Genomic DNA, 24,890 nt, shown 5'->3' on the forward strand with positions numbered 1-24,890 from the left:
GCTACCTGCCATCCAGGACCTCTACACCAGGCGGTGTCAGAGAAAAGCCCTAAAAATTGTCAAAGACCCCAGCCATAGACTGTTCTCTCTACTACCGCATGGCAAGCAGTACGGGAGTGCCAAGTCTAGGACAAAAAGGCTTCTCAACAGTTTTTACCCCCAAGCAATAAGATTCCTGAACAGGTAATCAAATGGCTACCCGGACTATTTGCATTGTGTGCCCCCCCCAACCCTCTTTTTACGCTGCTGCTACTCTGTTTATCATATATGCATAGTCACTTAAACTATACATTCATGTACATACTACCTCAATTGGGCCGACCAACCAGTGCTCCCGCACATTGGCTAACCGGGACACCTACCAACCCCTCTTTTACGCTACTGCTACTCTCCGATCATCATATATGCATAGTCACTTTAACCATATATACATGTACATACTACCTCAATCAGCCTGACTAACCAGTGACTATGTAGCCTTGCTACTTTTATAGCCTCTACTGTATATAGCCAGTCTTTTTACTGTCGTTTTATTTCATTACTTACCTATTGTTCACCTAATACCTTTTTTGCACTATTGGTTAGAGCTTGTAAGTAAGTATTCGGCGCACATGACAAATAAACTTTGATTTGATTTGGAATTATTTTAGATTTTACTCAAAACTGGGTCTATTCTCTAGACACCCAAAGCTCTTGTGCTGATTGTTAGTTTTATTTAAATGTATCAGGCTTATTTGAATGTTCTGTCAACTTACAGGAGCTCCTTGTTCCTTTCTCCTTCTGTCGTCTTCCTGTGGGCGCCGCAGCTGTTTCTTGGACAGGTCTTGGAACCCGTCTAGACTAGGACCCCCAGAATCCCCCTCAACTGGAAGAAACACGTGTGCCACATTAAATCAGTCATCTGGCCCACCAGGTTGAGACCCCTGGTTTAGAATTAATTTGAGCCTTGCTTAATTGACTCAAGTATGTGTTACTATGAAGTTGGTGCCTGGCATACTCACTGGGGTAGCTGTTGAGGTCGTACTGAGACAGTGGTTTGGCCAGGTCTCCCTTCACAGACCTGGGCTTCAGCTCCTTGTCCAGCTTCTTCCCCGAGGGTTCGTTGGCCTTGTGGCCCTCCTCAGACTGCTCAACATTGTAGACTGGGCCTGACTCCTCTGGGCTCCTGCTGGAATCAGGGAGAGACATTCCATGAGTCAGGTGTTACCACTTAAAACATATTATTGTGTGAAAGTGTTGCTAAGGTTTGTTTTTAGAAACTCCAGTATATTGATGTCTTGAGAATGTTTTGAAACAATTAAGTCAAGACAAAACCATATCAACAGTTTTGTTGAACGTTCTCACATCAAGGTTGCATAAACCAAAGTTAGCACAGTACTCACCTCTTATGGTTGGAGGACCCTCCATTCTGCCAGCCGTCGTTCCTGTTACAGGAGGGCAGAGCGTTAGGGTTCTCTGAAGAGCGTGTCATCTTGTTCCCATCCACCTCACCCTTCCTGTTCTGCCGGTCCACCAGGGGGCGCTGGCTGGAGAAACTCCTCTTGGCCAGCTCCCTCTTCTCTCCAGACCCAGGATCTCCGTGGCCTGAGTCTGAGTGCACATCTCCCCCGTGGGCCTGCTGCTGCTGCCCTCCACCACGCTTCTCCCTCCAGTCGCTGAAGTCGCTGTTCTCTGAGCCAGTCTCCCAGTCCTCCGCCTGGCCGTGCTGACCACCGGACCTACCACCCCCTCCGGAGTAGTGGCCACTGGACCAGCCGTCCTCTTTACCTCCCTCCTTGGAGCGGCTCGGCCAGGGGTTCGCGAATCCTTCTGATCCGTTGATGTACTCATCGCTGGTCCACTGGCCGCTGCCGGGCTCCCTCTCTTGACGTAGTCGGCGGAAACGCGGGGGCTTGTCCTGGCGCGGCGGCCTCCGTCTTCTCAACGGCTGTTGTCCAGGGTTGTCGCTGTCGATGTAGTACTCGCCCTCCCCGCTGCGGTCCTCAGCGCCGTTCTCCATGAAGGAACCGGTAGAGCCAGTAAACTTGGGGGTGTATTTGAGGGGCTCACGCTCTGCAGGTGGTCTCCTGGAATAGGTCTCGGTGCCCAAGCCGTAGCCGTTCTCCTGCATGGGCCCACCGCCACTGCCAAACTGAGTCCCCCGCCCCCTCCAGGTGGAGATGTCTCTGGAGCCATTGTTGAACCCTCGGCTGGTGTTGTAGCCCCTGCCAGTATCGAGTCTGGGAGGCAGCGAGCGGCCGAAGCCTCCGAACCCCCTGCTGCTGGCTTTGGCCTTGTCGCGGGCGTCACTGGCCGCCTGTTCTTCCGTGTACACCTTGTTGGACCTCCAAGAGTCTCGGTCCGCCTTCCTGGTCTCTCCCTGCTCTGGGTAGCTGCCACCCTCTCCGTTTTCAGAGCCCTTCTGGCGTCGCCGCTTGGGCAGCTCCTCGTACTCTGAGGTCTCGCTCAGAGTCTCGCTGACGTTGCGCCTCCTCGGCTTCCCCCTCTGCAGGTCCTCCACCTTGACAAAGTCCCTGGGCAGTCCTCTGCCTCTGCCTGGTCTCTGGGTTCCAGCGGCGTCCCTGCTGTTGATATTGTTGTTGTAGCCTCCTCTGGGGTTCTCTCGGCCTCCCCGGCCACCACGGTCTCCTCTGGAACTGAACTCCCTGAAGCCGCCACGGCTCCGACCTCTACCCGTTCCCCTGGCTCCGGCAAAGGCCTGCTCCTCATCGATGAAGATCCAGTTGTTGCGTCGTGGTGCACCAGGCTCCCTGCTCTCCTGGCTGTCTCTGGAGGACTGGCTCTTTCCGCTGTCCCAGCTGTTCTCCTTCGGCAAATCCTCACTGTGGGTACTGGCTGGCCGCTCTATTTTAGCAGGAGCTGGTGGTTGTTGCTTCTCTTCTGGCTGCTTCTCGATAGCAGGCGAGGCCGAGCGTCTGTTACTTACTAGGGGTTGGTTGTCTTTCTTCAGGTCATATACGTTGGTGAGCACCTCCTTTTCCAAGCGGTAAGGGACTACCTTCTCCTCAGCCTCCACTTTGGGCTTCTCGTTCTCCTTGTCCTCCACTTTGAGGGCCTTTAGCACAGGCTTCTTGATGGGACCGGTCCTACGGGTCAGGGTCCTACCGCCAGTCTCAGAGGGCTGGCTTACACTGCTGGCAGGGGAGCTGGAGCCAGGATCAGACCACTGGTTCTGACCACCAACACCAACTTCCTTCTTCTGGCCTCCATCTCGCCTATGGAAGTCTGAGTCAAAAACCTTTTCCTTGGAGGTGTCGAAAACTTCATCACAGGGTTCAGTGCCGTCCTTCAGGTACCTGTCTTTGGGCTCCTGTTTGGGGTAGTCGCTGTCTGCATGCGGCTGCTGGGGCCGGCTCGGGGCTGAGGAGAGCAGGCCTTGGTCGTGCGGGTGGTGATCCCTGTCGGGATCTTTGCTCTGGCGGTAGGCCTGATGGGAGAGGTCACCAGATGGGTGGTCTAGGCACTCGTTGCCACTCTCTTCGTACAAGTCCTGCTGGGAACATGTCCTGTCACTCCGGTCGTCTGGCTGGCTCCTGTCTGAGCTCTCGTGCTGTCTCTGGTAGGGTGGGGTGAAACTGCGAGGGGGGTAGCCATCTTGGTTCCACACGGGGTAGGGCTCGGTGGAGGGGGCCCTCCTCTCCTGATGCATGCTGGGATGGCAGCCATCGTCAGAGGCGGACCCTGGGCTGTTCAGGTGGTCTGGCTGCATCATCGATTTCATCATTCCTACGCAAACACAGAGGTGGTATTCTACAGTTAGAGATGATACAGATGCAGGATTATTTGGAGATCCATATCAATCTATAAAGTTTGACAATGATGTCACTAAACTAAAAAAGTGAATTAAGAAATGAAATCAGGAAATTCATCATTCCCTTTAGTAAAACAATACTATTTTCTCAGGTCTCACCTGAAGAGTGGACAGCGTTGGGGTAGTAGTCCACGGGGGAGCGGCCCTGGGCCATGCGGGGGTCCAAGAAAGGGGGCATCATCATCCAGCGGGGGTCGAAGCCCAGCATGTGTGGGGGGTAGTACCCCCTCGGGGGGTGGCTGGAGCCAGAGGGGGCGGGGTGGCCAGACTGCTGCTGCTGCCAGTGCTGCATTTTATACACTTGGTCCTGAGAGGTGGAGGGACGACAGAGCATGAACCCATTATGTTCACACACTGGTACAATTATTCTCCTCACATTAAAAAAAGTGACCAAATGCATTTAAAGAAGTGTACTATATGCAGCGAGTGGTTATTTCCTGTTTTGTCAATTGCCCATTGCTGTGCATCCACCACAGATCTCATTAAAACACTACACAACAGAATAAAACAAAACACACCCGTTGGCCCCCTTTATAATACCCAACGATCGTTGTTACGGAAAACACCTGCTCCTGTGAACTCTGACGGGCCTTTCTCAAGCCGCTAATCCGCCCAGGAATTAGGGAGGGGATAAGGATTTTTGGGGCTGGAGGGAAGGGGCTGCTGGGAAAGCATTAGATGGCGTCGGCCGGTCGGCTCACCTGCTGCTGCTTTTGGAAGCGGGGCGGGAGGGGCTTGGAGGCCTGGTGGTTTGTGTAGTCGGGCAGGGGAGAAGTGGGATCAGCCCCGCCATCGTCCTCAATGCGGTAGGGGGCGAAGCCCAAGGTGCCCTCTTCCCTGTAGTCCTGCTGGCCGGGGGAGTGCTCCAAGGGACACTCAGTGTCTGGGACAGGAGAGGAGAGGGTTATAATCCTACTTTTACATAGCTACCCATGTTTCCAGTGTTGCCATGTTTGCAGTTTTCAAGCCAAATTGGACTACTTTGAAAACGGTGAAAATGTATTTGTCACGGGTGGCAGGTTTTTGGGCTACTTCTAAATTGTACAGCGGCCACCATGGTATTTCTCTTAAAAAATATATACATTTCACTGTGACCTGKTGCTGCTGACTATCAGGCAGTGAGCAAGCTGTTATTGAGTGAGTGAATGGTGGAGAGGGGGAGGGCCGAAGGGTTGTGTGTGTGTTGAGAGCACAGGTTGAGAGAGTGCTGCAGCAGAGGCAGTTGAGTCACGGAGACAGCAGCATGCGCACACGTCATGACAACTTTTTACCAGTTGTAGATTGGTCATTACGGAGACGACCTTTTCCATAAAACCTTCTAACGCGCTAAAACTGATATAACAGCGACAAAGCATTAGAAAACTACTTCAGGAGCACTAGAGCTCTTTGGATAAATTCACCCAGGAGGTGGTTTAAAGTAGACTGCATTCTAATGTCAACTAATCTTATGTCCTAAGAACAGCCTTTAGCCTATACCACACCTCCTCTGGCCTTATTGCTTAATCATAGCAGTCAAAACAAGTTAAATCGACATCCATTGATGGAAAATGATCTGGAGAGATTAATAAGGGCAATTCATATTTTCCCTTGCAATATGTTCTTAAATTCGCAATAATTATTTTGATGGAAAACCGAAATTTGCTTCTTAACCTACATCATTAAAAATGACATCGATATTCCTTCTTAATTCGCTCAATAACATTATGGGAAAAGGGTTTATTGGATAAATTTGGCAACTCTCGTGGCAAACATTTTTGGGGGCCTAGTTTTCAGGCCTTGTGGGCAGGTTCAGATACCATTGGGCTAGAAATTTTAGTTAGACCTGGCAACCCTGTATGTTTCCTACAAGTCATTCAGTAATAGCCATTCAGTAAAATGCTCAATTTCAACGGTAAGTGCACACTATGACTGAGAATTGCAAGTTAGTATTTTCAACTGATCAATCTGAATAAAAAAATGTTTACTAAACAAACACTAATGGTGGTTTGGTGTTACCTTTCGTGCCATATTGCCAGCTCTCCTGGTGGGTTTTGCTCTCTCTCCCAGGAGACAGTGCTGCCTCCTTGCTCTCTGCATCCTTCACTCCATCCTCAGACCTTGACAACTGTCTCTCCGTCTTCCCAAACCTCTCGTCTAGCCTCTTGAGCTTCTCGGCGCAGGCGGCGAGTCTCTCCTCACGGGCGCGTCTCTCCTCCTCCTCCCTGCGCCGACGAGCTCTCTCCACTGCCTCCGAGAGTTCCGGTGATACAAACTTGGCCCGGGCAGGGCCCTGGCGCTCCTCCTGGTCGTCCAGGGGTTCACCCTGGTGGGCCATGCCAGGCCCGGAGCTCTTCTGCTGGGCCTAGAGACGCCACAGAGGAGGGTGCGGGTGTTAATGTGGGGACTACATGGGTTGTGTACAATGGACTTAAGACACACGCATTTAAATGTGACTCAATTTTTCTCTTCCTACAGGTGTATGTACTCTTTATGCTTTAACCTCTTTGGGGTAGGTGCTACCGTCTACCGTTACCGTCCCACCTGGCCAACATCCTGTGAAATTGCAGAGCGCGAAATTCAAAATACAAAATTCGTAATATTAAACATTCATGAAAATACAAGTGTCTTGCATCGTTTAAAAGCTTAACTTCTTGTTAACCTCACTAGGGTACGTGGGACACTAGCGTCCCACCTGGCCAACATCCAGTGAAATTGCAGAGCGCCAAATTCAAAAACAGAAATACTCATTATAAAAATTCATAAGTGTTATACATCGATTTGTTATACATACAAGTGTTATACATCGATTTAAAGATTAACTTCTTGTTAATCCAACCACGGTCTCACATTTCAAAAAGGCTTTACGGCAAAAACATACCATGCGATTATTTGAGAACAGCGCCCATTAGACAAATCATTACAAACAGTTACCAGCCAAGTAGAGGAGTTACACAAGTCAGAAATAGCGATAAAATTAATCACTTACCTTTGATGACCTTCATATGGTTGCACTCACAAGACTCCCATTTACTCAATAAAATGTTTGTTTTGTTCGATAAAGTCCCTGTTAATATCCAAAAAACCTTCAGTAATCCACAGGCTCAAACGCAGTCACAACAGGCAGACGAAAAATCCAAATAGTATCCGTAAAGTTCGTAGAAACATGTCAAACGATGTCTATAATCAATCCTCAGGTTGTTTTTAGCCGAAATAATTTATAATATTTCAACCGGACAATAACGTTGTCAATATAAAAGGTAAACAAGAAAGGCGCACTCTCAGTCGAGCGCATGAAAAACCTCTGGGACACTGTAGGGTCCACTCATTCAGAGTAGTCCTACTCTCTCATTTTTCAGAATACAAGCATGAAACAATTTCTTAAGACTGTTGACATCTAGTGGAAGCCATAGGAAGTGCAATTTGAGTCCTAAATCAATGGATACTGTAATGGCATTCAATAGAAAACTACAAACATTAAAAAATCCCACTTCCTGCCAAATTAGTTCTGTTATACTCACAGACATTATTTTAACAGTTTTGGAAACTATAGTGTTTTCTATCCAAATCTACCAATTATATGCATATCCTAGCTTCTGGGCCTGAGTAGCAGGCAGTTTACTTTGGGCACGCTTTTCATCCGGAAGTGAAAATAGTGCCCCCTACCCTAGTGAAGTTAATCCAGCCGCTTTGTCAGATTTCAAAAAGGCTTTACGGCGAAAGCACACCATGCGATTATCTGAGGACAACGCCCCGCGTACAAAAGCATTACATACATTTTCCAACCAAGCAGTGAAAGTCAGAAATAGCAATAAAATAAATCACTTACCTTTGAATATCTTCCTCTGTTTGCAATCCAAAGGGTCCCAGCTACATCACAAATGGTCCTTTTGTTCGATAAAGTCCTTCTTTATATCCCAAAAAGTCAGTTTAGTTGGTGCGCTTGACTCAGTAATCCACCGGTTTCCCTCGTTCAAAATGCATACAAATTAATCCCAAAAGTGACTAATAAACTTTGTCCAAACAAGTCAAACAACGTTTCTAATCAATCCTCAGGTACCCTAATATGTAAATAAACGAATCAAATTTAAGACGGAGAATAGTATGTTCATTACCGAGATAAATAACAAAGTGCGCGCCCTCATCCATGTGCGCCACAACACTACAGCCAAAATGGGAGCCACTTACAAAAACGACAAATTCTAGCTAATTTTTCAATAAACAAGCCTGAAACTCTTTCTAAAGACTGTTGACATCTGCTGGAAGCCCTAGGAACTGCAATCTGGGAGGTATMTCTTTTATATTCCCATAGACAGCCATTATAATGAGTCGTGAGCTCAAAAAAATAATTCCGGATGAATTCTCCTCGGGTTTTCGCCTGCCAAATCAGTTCTGTTATACTCAGACATTATTTTAACAGTTTAAAAACTTTCTATCCAATAATAACCAATTAAATGCATATCCTAGCTTCTGGGCCTGAGTAACAGGCAGTTTACTTTGGGCACCTCAGTCATCCAAACACTGCCCCCTACCCCGAAGAAGTTAATGCCTAAACATTAGTTAATCTTAGTGACCTCCACCATATCTCCATATGTGCTTCTGCATTTTTACCCTGGAAGTTGTAATTAAACATTCACTTTTTAAATCACTACAAGGCGATTTGTTGAGTCTTATTTCAATCAAGGGTTATTGATAATAGTCATGTGCATTGTCTGAAGACTTCATGACCACTGATAGGTGAAATGACTGGACAGGCTTCTGCCATATTTCTTTAAACTCAAAACTTCAGAGATCAGTGGTATTGAAGGATAGGGGAACAAGGCAAGGGTAGCAGTCTGAGGCATAGTGGACTCAGGTACGACCTTACCTGTGGTTCTCCAGAGGGGAACCTGCTGTTGGTCTTCCTGTGGGCCATCTGCTCCTGGAAGGCCAGGTAAGCCTCCTCCTCAGGGCCCTCCTGGGGGTACGCCCCCTCTCCTGAGCTCAGCGACAACTGGTGCTCGCGACGCTGGTTCTCCCATTCAGCCCTGGGTCAGAGATAGAGCTCACAATCAGTCACTGCTACAAGGTCACTGCTCTTAAAACTATAGAAATAACACCAACAATATTCTATTCACCACATCTTGTTCTTTTCGGCGTGCTCCTCCTCATCGTCACTGAACTTGAGTTTCTCGCCATAATCCACTTCTTCATGGATACCTGGAATGGTAAGAGAGCAACATTTTTATCAAGGTCAATCTAGTTCCGCTGCGGCACATGCACAGAAATGCTGTTTCAGTCTTTGTATGATGCGATAACAGAAAGCCCCCCCACCTGCCCAGCCGTCTTCACAGTCGTTGTCCAGCTCGTCCAGATCCTTCAGGTCCTCTGGGTTGATGATGGCCGGACGAGGGGGTCTGTCACCGGGCCGACGGATGGGTCTGGAGGAGGGGTTGCGAGAGGGCCCACGGATGAAGCGGTTTTCTTCTCTCCTAACCTCACCACTACAAGGAGAATAGGAACATGGGGAGGTGAGAGATCTGCCATTATTTTTGCAAAGAAAACAAAAGAATTCACAGAATCTTCAATTGTATTATCCATTTAATCTTTCATTATTTTAACTGAGCATTGCTTCCAGACAGTAGGCATATGCAGGTGACAACTTACTTGACAGGCTCTTGGTTGATGTTGGGGTAGGGCTGTCTGAAGGTGGGCCGGTTGTCAAAGCGAACTGGGGCGACCACAGTGACAGGGCCAGTGTGTTCAGCAGTGCCGGGAGCATCACGGGTCTCTTTGGTGCACATCTGAAAACCAATAGACAAAAAGTGTACAGTCAGAACAGAACCTTGCATTAAGGTGTCAGTGTAGTAAATTAAGAGTAGTATTGTGCTACTTACGAAGGCAGGCAGCATGTCGTGGTAGGTGGTGGTGGTGGTAGGGTGGTGGAGCTGGTGATGGTTCAGGGCAGGGGGGGTGGGCCTGCGGAGGGGCTGGGCAGGGCGCAGAGAGGGCTCCTTGGGCTCTAGGACTAGAGGGGCGCTGACAATGGTGGCAGGGGTGGGACTGATCATAGAGGCAGAGAGGGCGGCAGAGGGGGGAAGAGGTGGAGGGGGGCTCCCAGTCTCAGCTACGCCGCTGGCCTTGCCCTCGGAATCTGAGGGCAGGCCTGCTGGCAGGGATGAGGGCACAAGGTTCCTCCCACCACCCTCCCTCCAACTTGTCACATCTGGAAAGACAAGAGGAAAACGAAATTGAGAAAACAAGCCTGTGTCTAAGGAGTTAGAAGGTGAAATTGCAGTGTATTCAGTTTTTTAAAGTATGTGCACAATATTTTCCCACGGCACTTATTAGCAACTATGCTGTGAGGCTGCTCCACTATTCATCATTTAAAGGCATGTGGATTCCTTTTGAACTGGAGTACATGTTTGTGCCACCACAGCTATGTCCATGGGACTCACTCTGGGGGCGGAGGCTTGGTCCGGGCCCATACGACGGATCGAAGGCGCTTCTTTCCTTGCCAGCCTTGTCCTGTTCCCCAGCAGCCTTCAGTGTTGGAAATTCCTCGTGAGAGAAGGGCTGCAGTCGGTTTGAAGCCCTTAAACCTGATGTCGCAATGGAAACAAGAGGCACAGCTGTCAGTCACAGCAGAGTCAAAAGAAACGGAGGCTGATGGAAAATCATGAGGTGGAGGCATGCAGTAAATTGACACGTCTGATAGCACCTCCATCAATGTTGACCAAAGAGACAAAGTGATTTTGAACAGTCGAGTTTTCCATTCCAACTCACCATCTAGTTCTACGGCCTTTCCATTTAGCTGGGCCCATTGCTTTGGTCCACCTGTGTTTGTGCTCTGTGGAAATTGTATTAATTAAAGAGATTTCAGTCTTGGAGGTGTGTTTCCTGACCAATTTTGCGTTCGGTTTGGAAGCCTATTTCACTTCCTTAAAATCCCCAGAATGAATTGAAGATTACTCGAGTTATCTGTAATGAATTTTGACGTTTTGACCGAGTATGTTTTAGTTGCTCAATTTTACATCTAAGGTATTTCGCAAGTAAAAAAAATGCGCAATGTGTGTAAACAGTCGGAGCTGCTAGTCTAATCATCTATGCTATTGATTAGAGAGCAATCACCGCAGCTCTTCACCCCATGTTAGTGGGCAAATAGACATCAAAACCCAACCTTCATTTACCTAGTATGACGAACGGATGTTACAAACGTTTTAGACAAGATTGACTTTGACTAAAATTATCCTATTTACACTTTGTAGTCAATTTTGACACTAGAATAACTTTCAGACTCATATCGATGCCAAATAGGCCATTTTCAAAGGGATTCATTGCTTCTTAAAGGCAGTCACTCTAAGAAAAAACAAGAAAAAAACAACCACAATTCAAAGTGAAACAGAAAGATGTAGATGACAAAAATTAAGAGGACAAACCAACCTCCTGACTGGCTACCGGTGTGGGCTTCTGGAGATTGGAGACAGATTTCTGCAAAGCCAGCTGTGGCTGCAACTCCGGCAGCTGTGCTGTTGATGCAATGGAACTGAGGGAGGAGAGAGAGAGGGAACCGTCACTCCAGAGATAGACTACATACATATACATCTTGATACAGACATGCAATACTGCGCACAGTTTCACTTTTACACATTACAGAACTTGGACACTTGTAACCCAGCTATAAACTCTTGATGAATTTACCCCAGCCAAACAGTGAAGAATTAGAAATAAATAGTACTCCCACTCTGTTCTTTCTCACTTGCCAGGCAACATAACACAAACCAACTCACTTTTCTGTTATCAAATGACTACATTTTAGTCATTGAGCCAGAGGCTCTTATCCAGAGCGACTTACAGTAGTGAGTGCATACATTTTTCTTACTTTTCATACAGGTGCCTCACTCATGGAAATCGAACCACAACCCTGGCATTGCAAGCGCCATGCTCTATCAACTGAGCCACATGGGACCAGTGTGAAAAATGTCCTGCCTGCTATGCAAATAACACTAAAATTTAGCAACATGAATGCTGGTTTTATAAATGCCATATGTTTGGTGTTCAATCAACATTGCCATATACTCACTGTATGTTAGCTCCTCAGTCTTCCTGCGCCCACTCCTCCAGCCACCCACAGACTCACACACACTAAACAACAGAGTGGTCACTTCCCACCAATCAACTCCCACACAGACAGCTCTACAGCCTGCATGTGAGCTAACCTTGAGGTAGCAAACACGAACGCCTCTCAAGTCTGTGACACAAGGCTATCTTTCCTGCAGCTGTACATGGGGCTAATGCCTTGATCACACCTAGTGTCATTGCGTAAAATGGATGCAGCATCATCTGGATGTGTGTGCAACAAAAGTTCAAAATTCAACTTCTGCTACCATTTCTGTCAAGCCGTTTACGCATACAGTTTGACACAGAACACAGAAGTTTGACACAGACACAGAACGCACTGCAACTGCCTCTGCAAGTCAAACGCAGCGTTCCATTGGAAATGAATGTACTTCTGGTGTACTAAAATCCAATGACGCTGTCTGTGTGATCGAGACGTACACTACCGTTCAAAAGTTTGGGGTCACTGAGAAATGTCCTTGTTTTTTAAAGAAAAGCACATTTTTTGTCCATTACAATAACATCAAATTGATCAGAAATACAGTGTAGACATTGTTAATGTTGTAAATGACTATTGTAGCTGGAAATGGCAGATTTTTTTAAAATGGAATATCTACATAGGCGTACAGAGGCCCATTATCAGCAACCATCACTCCTGTGTTCCAATGGCACGTTGTGTTAGCTAATCCAAGTTTATAATTTTAAAAGGCTAATTGATCATTAGAAATCCCTTTTGCAATTATGTTAGCACAGCTGAAAACTGTTGTCCTGATTAAAGAAGCAATACAATTGGCCTTCTTTAGACTAGTTGAGTATCTGGAGCATCAGCATTTGTGGGTTTGATTACAGGCTCAAAATGACCAGAAACAAATATTCTTGTTCTGTTCTGAGAAATGAAGGCTATGGCGAGATATTGCCACGAAACTGAAGATCTCGTACACCGCTGTGTACTACTCCCTTCACAAAACAGAGCAAACTGGCTCTAACCAGAATAGACAGAGGAGTGGGAGGCCCCGGTGCACAACTGAGCAAGAGGACAAGTACATTAGTGTCTAGTTTGAGAAACAGACACCTCACAAGTCCTCAACTGGCAGCTTCATTAAATAGTACCAGGTGAACAAATACCCATTTCTTTGCTCACCAACGCCTCCATCACCCATTCTTGCATCATCCAATGTTACCCTTTGGTTGTGTAAAAGATGACTCGTTCCCTCAAAATACAAAACCTATTGAATTAATTTAACATATTGCATCATGGCAAAACATTAATCCAAGAGTGCATCTCAATAGTCTATAGCGGCATCCTTTCCTCATCTCCACTAATTAATCTGGAATGACCTGTAAAAAATGATTACATCACAGAATTTAATGCACATCACTTGTCAGTTTTCAGATCAGTGAGACGACACAGCCATTTTAAAGTACTGAGACTATAAATCATTAGGCCGCTGTTAGCCAACTTCTATTTCTCCCTGGAACTTAATTGAATCAATAGCACTGATTGACCAGTGTTCACTCAATTGGTTTCTTCAATCTACATCAGCTGCTGATTGAAATGGCAAGATTTCGGTGTCTACGGATTTTCAATCTTCAAGAAACAGAGTTGGGTATAAATGCATTCATCTGTTATCCAGACCACCTTTCCCAGTGTCCGTCCCGGGCTCTCTCACCTACCTCTTTTGATCGGTTTGTTCCTGTGTGTTTGCCCATCCTGTTCCGTCTTTGGGCACAATAATCACGTTGGGATCGTTTCCTTTGTTCTCTGACTTCAGGCTCGGCAGGTGAGCAGGTGGGGGCATGCGCCGGGCTGCGGCCACTTTGCCAAGACTCTGTAAGCCATGTCGCGGAACTGCTGGGAGGAAGAGGGGGAGTGAGCGGACACAGACGGAGGGAAGGAGAGAAGTGTGAATAAAGCACTTTGCAAACTTTATGTATTGGTCAAGCTTCATGGGCCATTTAAATCCTTAAAGCCATGCACATAGGAGTTGAACACAGAAGTACTTGAGAAAGAATGGACAATGACTTACCTGCGGTTTTCTGAGTTTCTATAGACTTTCCCTTGTACTTATCAAATAGGCTGAGTGATGAATACTTGCTTTTCCCATCCTTGGACTTGGTTATTTGCCCCAAACGATCGGACATTGCGATGTAATGTCATCGAGTATGAAAATGTTTCTATGCGCCTCTTCTTGTGCCTTCTTTTTCTGCAGAGAGAATAGAGGATACAATGTTATCTAACAAACTACAGCAGCTTAGAATTGGAAAGGAATATCCAATCTATTCTACAGCGTGACGGAAATTAATTACATTTCCCAAATGCAACGTTTAAAGGAGCCCCAAACTCATTGCTAAACAAAAACCAAGGCCTTCGAGCAAACTACACATTCCACAGCAAAGGCTAAATGCGTCAATCTCTTTAGCTAGACTGCTTGTACGTCTGGCAAGGGAAAAGACTGAGAACAGTCATTGATCAAAACAACATTGGGGGGCTAAATATTCACATAAAACATTTTGATGAAATGGTCAGTCAGGCACATGCAAATACACATGACCAGTTCTGCGTAGTTTTAAGTACATAATATCTAGGGTGGTCTGGAAAGCATCACTCTTCACAATCACGCAGCAGTGCACACACAAATACTTAAATGGGGTTTATAGCCATAACAACAGGGCAGTAGAGGATGCAGTCTACCACTTTGATGGTTCAAAGCAACAACGTTCAAAGACAGCAAAGATGAGGGCCACTAGGAGTATGGAAGACTGCCAGACAGTCTTTTAGTTGTGAGTAGTGGTAAAACTGAACAAATGCAGATGGTTCCACATAGTACAGGTATGGAAAATATGTCCAAATAATACTCTTCTGAAATCCTCCTTTCCTTCAAGACAACTGGTGTGAGAGAAGTGGAAAATTAAATAGGAATGCCAATGCCATAGTCCTGCTTAGAATAGGGGTGTTAAGGGAAAGGAGTTAAGGATAGGAAACCAGTTGTAACCACAGACACAGCCAGGATCACAGTGGACTTCAGAGAGACTACTGCTCTAGAGAGCTGCTCCTGGGCTTTCAGCGTATAGAGTAAACAACTATTCATAGATGGCATGACACGACCAAGTGATGGAGGTGCAATTGTTATGAACGTTCTGAAGCCGCCCTCCATCGGCAGCGCCATAGTGGTGCCCTAAAGTGGTGATAAGCCCAGTCATTCTGGATGGAGGCTAACTACAGTTTAGACTAAATTGCACTATAAAATCGAAATGTTATTTGTCACATGCTCCGAATACAACAGGAGTAGGTAGACCTTACCGTGAAACGCTTACTTACAAGCCCTTAACCAACAAAGCAGTTCAAGAAAGAGCGAAGAAAATATATTTTAAAAATAAAAAAAGTATCAAAATAATAACGAGGCTATACACGTTAATCGAGGTAATTTGTACATGCGGTATGGGTAATGCATAGCTAGTGGGTAGCAACATTGTAAAAACAAATGGAAGGGAGGGTGTCAATGTAAATAGTCCGGGTGGCCATTTGATTAATTGTTCAGCAGTCTTATTGCTTGGGGGTAGAAGCTGTTCAGGAGCCTTTTGGTCCTAGACTTGGTGATCTGGTACCGCTTGCCGTGCGGTAGCAGAGAGAACAGTCTATTACTTGGGTGACTTGAGTCTGACAATTTTATGGGCCTTCCTCTGACATTATAATATCTGGAAATACGATGACATTTTTAAAATTAGTCAAATATTTAGTAGGAAACAACTTTGCCAGCATTATCATGTCGTCAAACTTACAGATGGTAATGCTGTAGCTAGCAAAGTTCGTAAAAAATAGCTAGCAATGCTAAAGTTAGCTAGCTAAAACCCAGTGGCCTCCAATCTTAGCTAGCTAGCTAACATTATACTGCATATAAAGTCAATCTGGGGAAATCAAAATGATGACAAAGGGTTTTCCTACAAATTATTTGCCTCCTTTTGAATGTCACTCTCATTTCCAAGTCAATTTAATGCACTTTTGCATAAGTCCAAAACAAACTTTCAAAACAATAGTGACAAAACATGCAACCCATGAATAGAATTGTGCAGTCACGCAATCTAGGCCTACTCATTAACAGACTGAATTACTGGAGCTAATTTAACAAAAGCCTACTGTGATGAGGCCTATTGCAATTTGTGATTTAGAAATAGTGTTCTCTGATGTGAAAGAACATGCATCTACAAAAATGGATACCGGTTAACCTGCTGATACTGATCTGACTGAAGAACCAGACATTGATGCCACCACTTAGAAATTTGAATAGAGTACGCCTACATTCAAGCCGCTTCAGGTTCCAGCCTTCAAATTGAAAGGTTGCCTGGGGTACCTCCACTGAGTATCGAGTTTATTATTAGTAACGATACTATAATTGGTAGAATGGATGTGCCAATTCAAAGTGATAATCAGCCAATGGATGCATATTGCATCATCTCTCAGAAAGTGAATACAGTGCTCAGAGCACTGCATTTCTGCTGATACCGTCCTTGCATTCAATGACATTGCAGAAATATATATAAAAAAATATGTCTGCTCTACTCTCTGCTTTTCTACATAAAACCCCAATATCCCTTCCTAGTCCATTGATGCGGATTCAAAAATGAACATGACATCAACCAGACATATTTCGGCTTATCGCCTGAGACTGCTAGTATTTCAAATGCAATCTAGATAAAGAGTTCATCTGTTCAACTGAAAACTCGTTAATGACATTCAATTGAATGACACGAATAGTGCATCTGACTATTGCTAGAAGACTTTGAAATGCTAGACAGTTTGACAGACATCCATCAACCAAATTGAGTCAACCATGCCAGTGATCCTTTCAAATCTCAGCCAGTGTAAATTTCAAGAATCATATCAATGTAGGATCGCTAGCCTACATCAGAGATACTGTATATCATGACTATGTTCTTGTCGCCGCCCTAACAATGGGAGTCATTGTCCCAAAGGCGGGTGGTCTGCTTATTGGGTACAGATTGACGGGAGTGAACCCTATCTCTTCGCCTCTTCCTCTCTGCCTACATGCAGCCGGACATTTCAATAGCCACTAGCTGTTGTTTGTACCCTGATGTTCTAGCTAGCTACAGGGTCTTCAGAAAGTATTTCACACCCCTTGTCTTTTTCCACATTTTGTTGCGTTAATCCATTTTAAATGGACTAAATTGAGATTGTGTCACTGGACTACACACAATACCCCATAATGTCAAAATGGAATTGTTGTTGTTAATAAGTTGCATAGTGTTAAACACCACTATTGCACACTATTGTTGAATGACTACATCATCTCTGTACCTCACACATACAAGGTCCCTCAGTCGAGCAGTGAATTTCAAAGAATTTTCAAAGATTCAACTACAAAAATCAGGGAGGTTTTCCAATGCCTCACAAATAAGGGCACCTATAGTAGATTGTGCAATTAATTAAAGCAATAAAAATATATTTCAAAGTCAAAGAACTACAAATCCTATATAGCCTATTCTTGGCTATTTACATTGTTTTGTTCACAAGCTAGGTTGTTTTTCAAATGTTTGAGTTTCAACTGCTAGGGAAGAGAATACAACACTGCTAGTAGTCAGACAATCACACAGGCACAAACATGACTCAAGACACGTTACCACCGGAAGCTCAACATTTTTGTCTCATCCGTGATATTTTGGTTAAATACCTCTTAGTAGTAATAATACATTATTGTTTTACAAACATTACAAAATAATCATCCATTTTTTGGTGATTAGTTGGTGTACGCTTGGCGGGGAAAAATATATTTCTACCTGCCACAGTGGCTTGTGGACCAAAAAGTCAAGCTGGCGTACAAAACCTAAAGTAAAACACGCAAAAACAAAACTTAAGAACGGAAAGCATAGAAATAACACACATAGAAGAGATCTACAGCTTCTTAGACTTGCTTTAAAAAGAGAATGACAGATCGATAACTCCATTTCTATGTGAATATTGGTCGGGTCACAGAAAATGTACATATTACAGGTTTTTAAACAGTTGAAGTTCATAAATAAGCATACGCAGATTAAAACACCTGCTTTTATGAGAAATATTTTAAAATATTAGGACATGTAACAAGGATGCAAACCGCAGAGAGCCCAAAAAGGTGACACCTTTTTTGGCACTGAATTAAGCAAAAAAAAAATCCCTGCAATGGGGAAAGGCAGTTTTTGACAACAAAGAATATGATCTACATGATCAGTCTTTGTGTGTAAAATAAAAAGTGCTTCATGTGAACCTAACTCACAGCTAAAAAATGTAAAGAAAGCAATCTAATGTTATTTGTTGCCTAGACTTTACAGCAAATGATACTCAAGTCTTGAGGGAAAAAAACAATACACAATTATTGCAATTAGCCATGACAGCCTTTATAATAGAATGCTTGTGACCACACACATAAATATTGCACTTGGGGAAAAAAACATCTTAAAGTAGAAATAGAATGAAACAAACAGGCATTCTATTTTTGCTCTATTATAGTGGCCTCTATAGACGTCGATCAAGAGCGCAAGACTACATATGTGGGGACGTGCTGCTGTAAATGGCAAGCTGCCTTTCCAGAGCGCATGCTGATGCTGTAACTAGTAAATTGGTTGTCTCGTCTTTCTTCAGTCGCGTGCTGCGCTGCATTCTGTTGTTATGTAAACGATTGGCTGCACACCCTCTCCCAAACTTGTCTCATCGGATCCACACAAATCACGTAGGTCACCTATTTTGGATTCAAAATGGCGAATTTCACCAAAAGTTGACAAGTTTGCATCCCTGATTTAAACAGCTTAAATAGGAGTTCCAGTGGTGTATGTGATCTGTGCATGTGGCAGCACCCTCGTATACACGAAGTGAGTTTCGGGAAAAACAATGCATCTTAGAAATAGTTCACATAAAAACTTCATATGTCCGAACTTAGAATCAAACAGCATAACCAAAAATATCAAAATCAAATGAAATTATATTGGTCACATACAAATATTTAGCAGATTGCGGGTTTAGCGAAATGATTGTGTTCCTAGCTACAACAGTGCAGTTGTACTTAACAATTCACAAAAAAACACACAAATCTAAAAGTAAGCTTGGGATAAAGAAATATATACATATTACATTGAGCAATGTCGGAGTGGCATTGACTAAAATACAGTAGACTATAATACAGTTTATACATAAGCGATGAGTAAAGCAGTATGTAAAAATGATTAAAGTGACCAGTGATTCAGAGTAATATATATATAGGGCAGCAGCCTTTAAGGTGCAGGGTTGCGTAACCGGGTGGAAGCCGGCTAGTGATGGCTATTTAAGTCTGATGGCCTTGAGATAAACAGCTTCTATCAGTCCCTCAATCCTAGCTTTGATGCACCTGTACTTACCTCGCCTTCTGGGTGATAGCAGGGTGAACAGGCCGTGGCTTGGGTGGTTGATGTACTTGATGCTTTTTGGCCTTCCTGTGACATCGGGTGCTGTAGGTGTCTTGGAGTGCAGACCGCACCACCCTCTGGAGAGCCCTGCGGTTGCGGGTGGTGCAGTTGTCGTACCAGGCGGTGATACAGCCCGACAGGATGCTCTCAATTGTGCATCTGTAAAAGTTTGAGGGTTTTAGGTGCCAAGCCAAATTTCTTCAGCCTCCTGAGGTTGAAGAGGCGCTCTTGTGCCTTCTTCACCACACTGTCTGTGTGGGTGGACCATTTCAGATCATCGGTGATGTGTACGCCGAGGAACTTGAAGCTTTCCACCTTCTCCACTGCAGTCCCGTCGAAGTGGATAGGGGTGTGCTCCCACCGCATTTAACCTCTCTAGGCTAGGTGGAACGACCAACATCCAGTGAAAGTGCAGGGCGCCAAATTCAAACTACAGAATTGTAAATATTTAACATTCTTGAAAATACACATGCAATATGTCAAAATAAAGTTTAACTTCTTGTTAATCCAGCCACGGTGTCAGATTTCAAAAAGGCTTTACGGCGAAAGCAAACCATGCGATTATCTGAGGACAGCACCCCATCAAACAAACACAGACAATCATATTTCATCCCGCCAGGCGCAACACAAAACTCAGAAATAACGATATAATTCATGCCTTACCTTTGAAGAGCTTCTTCTGTTGGCACTCCAATATGTTCCATAAACATCACAAATGGTCATTTTGTTCGATTAATTTTGTCGTTATATCTCCAAAATGTCAATTTATTTGGCGCGTTTGATCAAAAAAAAAACACCGGTTCCAACTCGCGCAACATGACTATAAAATATCTAATAAGTTACCTGTAATCTTTGTCCAAACATTTCAAACAACTTTCAGTATTTTTTTAACGTAAATAATCTATAAAATTTAAGAGGGGATAAACTGCGTTCAATAGCGGATAAAAACAAAGTGGAGCTAGCTTTCAGGTCGCGCGCCCCAACCACAACAGTACACTAGACTCGACCCTCGTTCTGAACAGCCCTACTTCTTCATTACACAAAGGAAAAACATCAACCAATTTCTAAAAACTGTTAACATCTAGTGGAAGCGACAGGAACTGCAAGCAAGACCCTTAGAAATCTAGATCCACATAGTGTTTACGGTGTTTCTGTCACCTCAAAAAAAGAAAATCCTGGATGGTTTGTCCTCGGGGTTTCGCCTGCCAAATAAGTTCTGTTATACTCAGACATCATTCAAACAGTTTTAGAAACTTCAGTGTTTTCTATCCAAATCTACTAATAATATGCATAGCCTAACTTCTGGGCCTGAGTAGCAGGCAGTTTACTTTGGGCACGCTTTTCATCCGGACGTGAAAATACCGCGCCCTAGCCTAGAGAGGTTAACTACGTCAAATTGACTGGGACTATGGGCGAATACAAACAGTGTAGTCATTCCCTCCGTAAGTCAATCAAACAGGCAAAACGTCAGTACAGAGACAAAGTGGAGTCACAATTCAATGGCTCAGACACAAGACCCAGGGCCTGAGTGGCAGGGTCTACAGACAATCATGGATTACAAAGGGAAAACCACCCACGTCGCGGACACCAACGTCTTGCTCCTGGACAAACTAAACACCTTTGCCCGCTTTGAGGATAACACAGTGCCACCGACGTGGCCCGCTCCCAAGGACTGCGTGCTCTTATTCTCCGTGGTCGACGTGAGTAAGAAATTAAGCGTGTTAACCCTTGCAAGGCTGCAGGCCAAGATGGCCTCCCTAGCCGCGGCCTGAGCATGCGCAGACCAGCTGGAGTGTTTACGGACATTCAATCTCTCCCTATCCCAATCTGCTGTCCCTACTTGCTTCAAGATGTCCACCATTATTCCTGTACCCAAGAAAGCAAAGGTAACTCAACTAAATGACTATCGCCCTGTTGCACCCACTTCTGTCATTCTGTCATCATGAAGTGCTTTGAGAGGCAAGTTAAGGATCATATCACCTCTACCTTACCTGAGGCCCAATTCAATTTGCTTACCGCCCCAATAGATCCAGACGATGCAATCGCCATTGCACTGCACACTGTCCTATCCCATCTGGACAAGAGGAATACCTACGTAAAACAGCTGCTCATTGACTACAGCTCAGCCTTCAACACCATAGTACCCTCCAAGCTCATCATTAAGCTTGGGGCCCTGGGTCTGACTCTGAACCCTACCCTGTGCAATTGGTTCCTGGACTTCCTGACAGGCCACTCCCAGGTGGTGAAGGTAGGAAACAACACCTCCACTTTGCTGATCCTCAACACAGGTGTCCCACAAGGGTGCGTGCTCAGCCCCCTCCTGTACTCCCTTGTTCACCCATGCCTCCAACGCAATCATCAAGTTTGCAGACGACAACAGTGGTAGATCTGATTACCAACAATGACAAGACAGCCTACAGGGAGGAGGTGAGGGCCCTGGCAGAGTGGTGCCAGGAAAATAACCTCTCCCTCAACGTCAACAAAACGAAGGAGCTGATCGTGGACTTCAGGAAACAGCAGAGGGAGCACGCCCCTATCCAGATCAACGGGACCACAGTGGAGAAGGCGGAAAGCTTCAAGTTCCTCGCCGTACACGTCACTGAAGATCTGAAATGGTCCACCCACACAGACAGTGTGGTGAAGAAGGCACAAGAGCACCTCTTCAACCTCAGGAGGCTGAAGAAATTCGGCCTGGCCCCTAAGACCCTCACAAACTTTTTACAGATGCACATTTGAGTGCATCCTGTCAGGCTGTATCACCGCCTGGTACAGCAACTGCACCACCCGCAACCGCAGGGCTCTCCAGAGGGTGGTGCGGTCTGCTCAATGCATCACTGGGGGCACAGTACCTGCCCTCCATGACACCTACAGCACCCGATGTCACAAGAAGGCCAAAAAGATCATCAAGGACGTCAACCACCCTAGCCACGGCCTGTTCACCCCACTATCATCCAGTACAGGTGCATCAAAGCAGGGACTGAGAGACTGAAAAACATCGCAATGCCATCAGACTGTTAAATAGCCATCATTAGCCAGCTTCTACCCAGTTCCTCAACCCCACACCTTAGAGGCTGCTACCCTATGTACATAGCATCAGTGGCCACTTTAATAATGGAACACTAGTCACTTTAATAATGTTTACATAGTGCTTTACTCATCTCATATGTATATACTGTATTCTATACTACTGTATTTTAGTCAATGCCACTCCTACATTGCTCAGCTAATATTTATATATTTCTTAATTCCATTCTTTTACTTTTAGATTTGTGTATATTGTTGTGAATTGTTAGATACGCCTGTTGGAGCTAGGAACAAAAGCATTTCGCTACACCCGCAATAATATCTGCTAAATGTGTGTATGTGACCAATACAATTTGATGTGCATCAGGCCATGCAAAACGAGCTAAAGCGTTCAAAACAACTGGGAACACGGAAAAATACGAGGTCAAGTCATGACGTCAGTGATCTTCAGGTCGGATAGTCAGAGCTCTAGAACGACGCCCTTGTTCCCGAGTTCGAATTCCGAGTTGGATGACCATTCAAAAAAAAATCCCAGTCGGAGCGCGTTTTCACCGACGAGTTCCCAGTTGTTTTGAACGCTGCATCACTCCTGTACCATTCCCTTGACGTCACTTTTCCAACATGACTTCGGTCAAATTCAGATAAAATATAAATTTCTCCCAAAATACAAATGTAAAGTGATATGTCGTATTGGGACTTTTAGTTGGGTGGATGAAACAAATCATAATGTTTAATAGCAACCTAATTCTGTAATCTTTCGTTTAAAGTTCATTTAAAGTTTTCCAGTGTGTTTGTCGACGTTATTTCTTGACGCGCATCAGATCTAGCGGGTTAATATTTATGGTAAAAAAGATATTCAGAATAGCTAGTTCAATTATTCCGGGTTAACACTCAATTATTTTAAAGATGGATCCAAATAATCATATAATCATCAGCAAACAGACGGTTCAAAGGGAACAAACCCCCAAATAAAACGTAACACAGCTTTCTAGCTACCACCAAGGCATAATTAAAATGGCAGTTTGCAGTGATGTTAGCCAGCTATTTTAAACGGATGCTAGCTAGTTAACGTTAGCTAATATAATTGCAAAACATGGTTGATGCTCGCTACACAATACATATTGGCGTATGTCTATCAAGTACAATATTAGTAACAGAGGGAATTAGGCCACGGATGAATCCATGTTGATAGTCAAATCATAACGTACTGTCGCTGGCCAAACGTAGTGGCAGTCAGGGGCGAGCTAACTAGTTAGCCATCCGAACTGGATTAGCTTGTTAGCTTGCTAACGCTTGGTCTGCACAGCATCACAGTATGTAAACATTGCGTTGTTTATGTCTGCGAGTTCGTGAAAAAAAGCGGTGACACATTGCCATTAATCCTTAATCATAACAATAATTTATTAGGTATTGATATAACTCAGTTTAAAATAACATTGACACCAAAGTTATTTAGCTAGATGTCAAGTTAGCTAGCCTAACAACTAACGTTACTAGCTAGCGAAGATTGTGAGACGGCAAATCAGCTGAAGTTCCTGTCTTGTATTCCAAAAACAAATCCCCAGAAAATGCACAAATTTGGCATTTGAGACTAGAACACGTAACTATAATGAAACCCTTGCCTTTGAGCTGAGAACAAAGTATATAAGCAATTTTCCAGATTTCAGGACCACGGAAGGCGGCGATAAATATATAGGACAAGATTATTAAAAATGGCTGCTGCCCAGAACAAAGCAACAATAAAACTGGGCAGTCGGAGAAGTCAATGCAAAAACATACACATAACCCCAAAACACATTAATAACTCACCGATTTTACTTGTTAGTATTTCGTGTGATCAATAATGGCGATTTAATTCCTAAATATTACGTTTCTTCAAAGGATGGCTGGTGATTGTGCTGCCGACTCTTAATCTATTTGACCGTTTACTTGAGTTGTTGGTGGGCAACCTACCCGGCCTGAAAAAGAAAGTCCTTGCTCTCGTCGACTGGTGTGGCTGTATACGGATATGATGAACAAAATGGAGCAGTGACCCCTGGTGTCCTTTTTAGAACATTACATTTCAGTTACAGAGATTTATGAACTTGTATTTGCTTATATTCAATGTACACTGATATCACATTTGTGATATGTTTCCCCTTGAGTTCTTCTCCATGTCTTATTTATTTTGTATGATTTGGTGATGAATAGGATGAGAGCTTCTTGCATCAAAACACGTCATGTTTCTTGTGGAAAACATATATTATTTTATGTCATTGCAAAAAAAACTGTGCACTAGAGAATGCCTTGGGCAAAAACAAGTCATTCTCATGAAGAGCAATGAGTCAGTACCAATGCTATGCTTGACATCGCCCTCTTCGAAATTGCAGTGATCTTACGGTTGCTATGGCTCCAATATCAAGTTCAGTGGTTGAGGAGACAAACTGCAGCCAGCAGCACTGTATCGCATGCTTTTTAATCACTGTCTTGGTCAATAATGGCAAACCCGATGCCAACAGTCCACCTCCAGTGAGCAGAAAACATGTATTTACAATGGCGGCAGTGAGTGACG

The 24,890-nt window shown here is 44.6% G+C and overlaps 1 protein-coding gene across 7 annotated transcripts in view; it reads right to left on the reverse strand.

Moving 5' to 3' along the window:
• prrc2b (proline-rich coiled-coil 2B) overlaps positions 1 to 24,321 on the reverse strand; it is a 35,860-nt gene extending 11,539 nt beyond the window's left edge. For 4 of the 7 annotated variants that reach the window (XM_023983965.2, XM_023983967.2, XM_023983962.2 and 1 more), the window contains exons 1-17: positions 24,149 to 24,321; positions 13,912 to 14,088; positions 13,559 to 13,736; positions 11,210 to 11,312; positions 10,553 to 10,616; positions 10,225 to 10,368; positions 9,664 to 9,992; positions 9,434 to 9,570; positions 9,101 to 9,270; positions 8,905 to 8,986; positions 8,655 to 8,814; positions 5,807 to 6,152; positions 4,513 to 4,694; positions 3,911 to 4,118; positions 1,383 to 3,726; positions 1,002 to 1,168; positions 756 to 865 (exon numbers count right to left, since the gene is read on the reverse strand). In XM_023983965.2, coding sequence (XP_023839733.1) covers positions 756 to 865; positions 1,002 to 1,168; positions 1,383 to 3,726; positions 3,911 to 4,118; positions 4,513 to 4,694; positions 5,807 to 6,152; positions 8,655 to 8,814; positions 8,905 to 8,986; positions 9,101 to 9,270; positions 9,434 to 9,570; positions 9,664 to 9,992; positions 10,225 to 10,368; positions 10,553 to 10,616; positions 11,210 to 11,312; positions 13,559 to 13,736; positions 13,912 to 14,026 — 4,839 coding nt within the window. In that variant the 5' untranslated portion in view covers positions 14,027 to 14,088; positions 24,149 to 24,321. The remainder of the gene's footprint in view (positions 1 to 755; positions 866 to 1,001; positions 1,169 to 1,382; positions 3,727 to 3,910; positions 4,119 to 4,512; positions 4,695 to 5,806; positions 6,153 to 8,654; positions 8,815 to 8,904; positions 8,987 to 9,100; positions 9,271 to 9,433; positions 9,571 to 9,663; positions 9,993 to 10,224; positions 10,369 to 10,552; positions 10,617 to 11,209; positions 11,313 to 13,558; positions 13,737 to 13,911; positions 14,089 to 24,148) is intronic. The other 3 variants (XM_070442059.1, XM_023983964.2, XM_023983963.2) reach the window with 2 other exon arrangements.
• Between the last annotated feature and the right edge of the window lie 569 nt (positions 24,322 to 24,890).

Source organism: Salvelinus sp. IW2-2015, linkage group LG4q.1:29, assembly GCF_002910315.2.
Source record: "Salvelinus sp. IW2-2015 linkage group LG4q.1:29, ASM291031v2, whole genome shotgun sequence".
NCBI lineage: Eukaryota > Metazoa > Chordata > Actinopteri > Salmoniformes > Salmonidae > Salvelinus > Salvelinus sp. IW2-2015.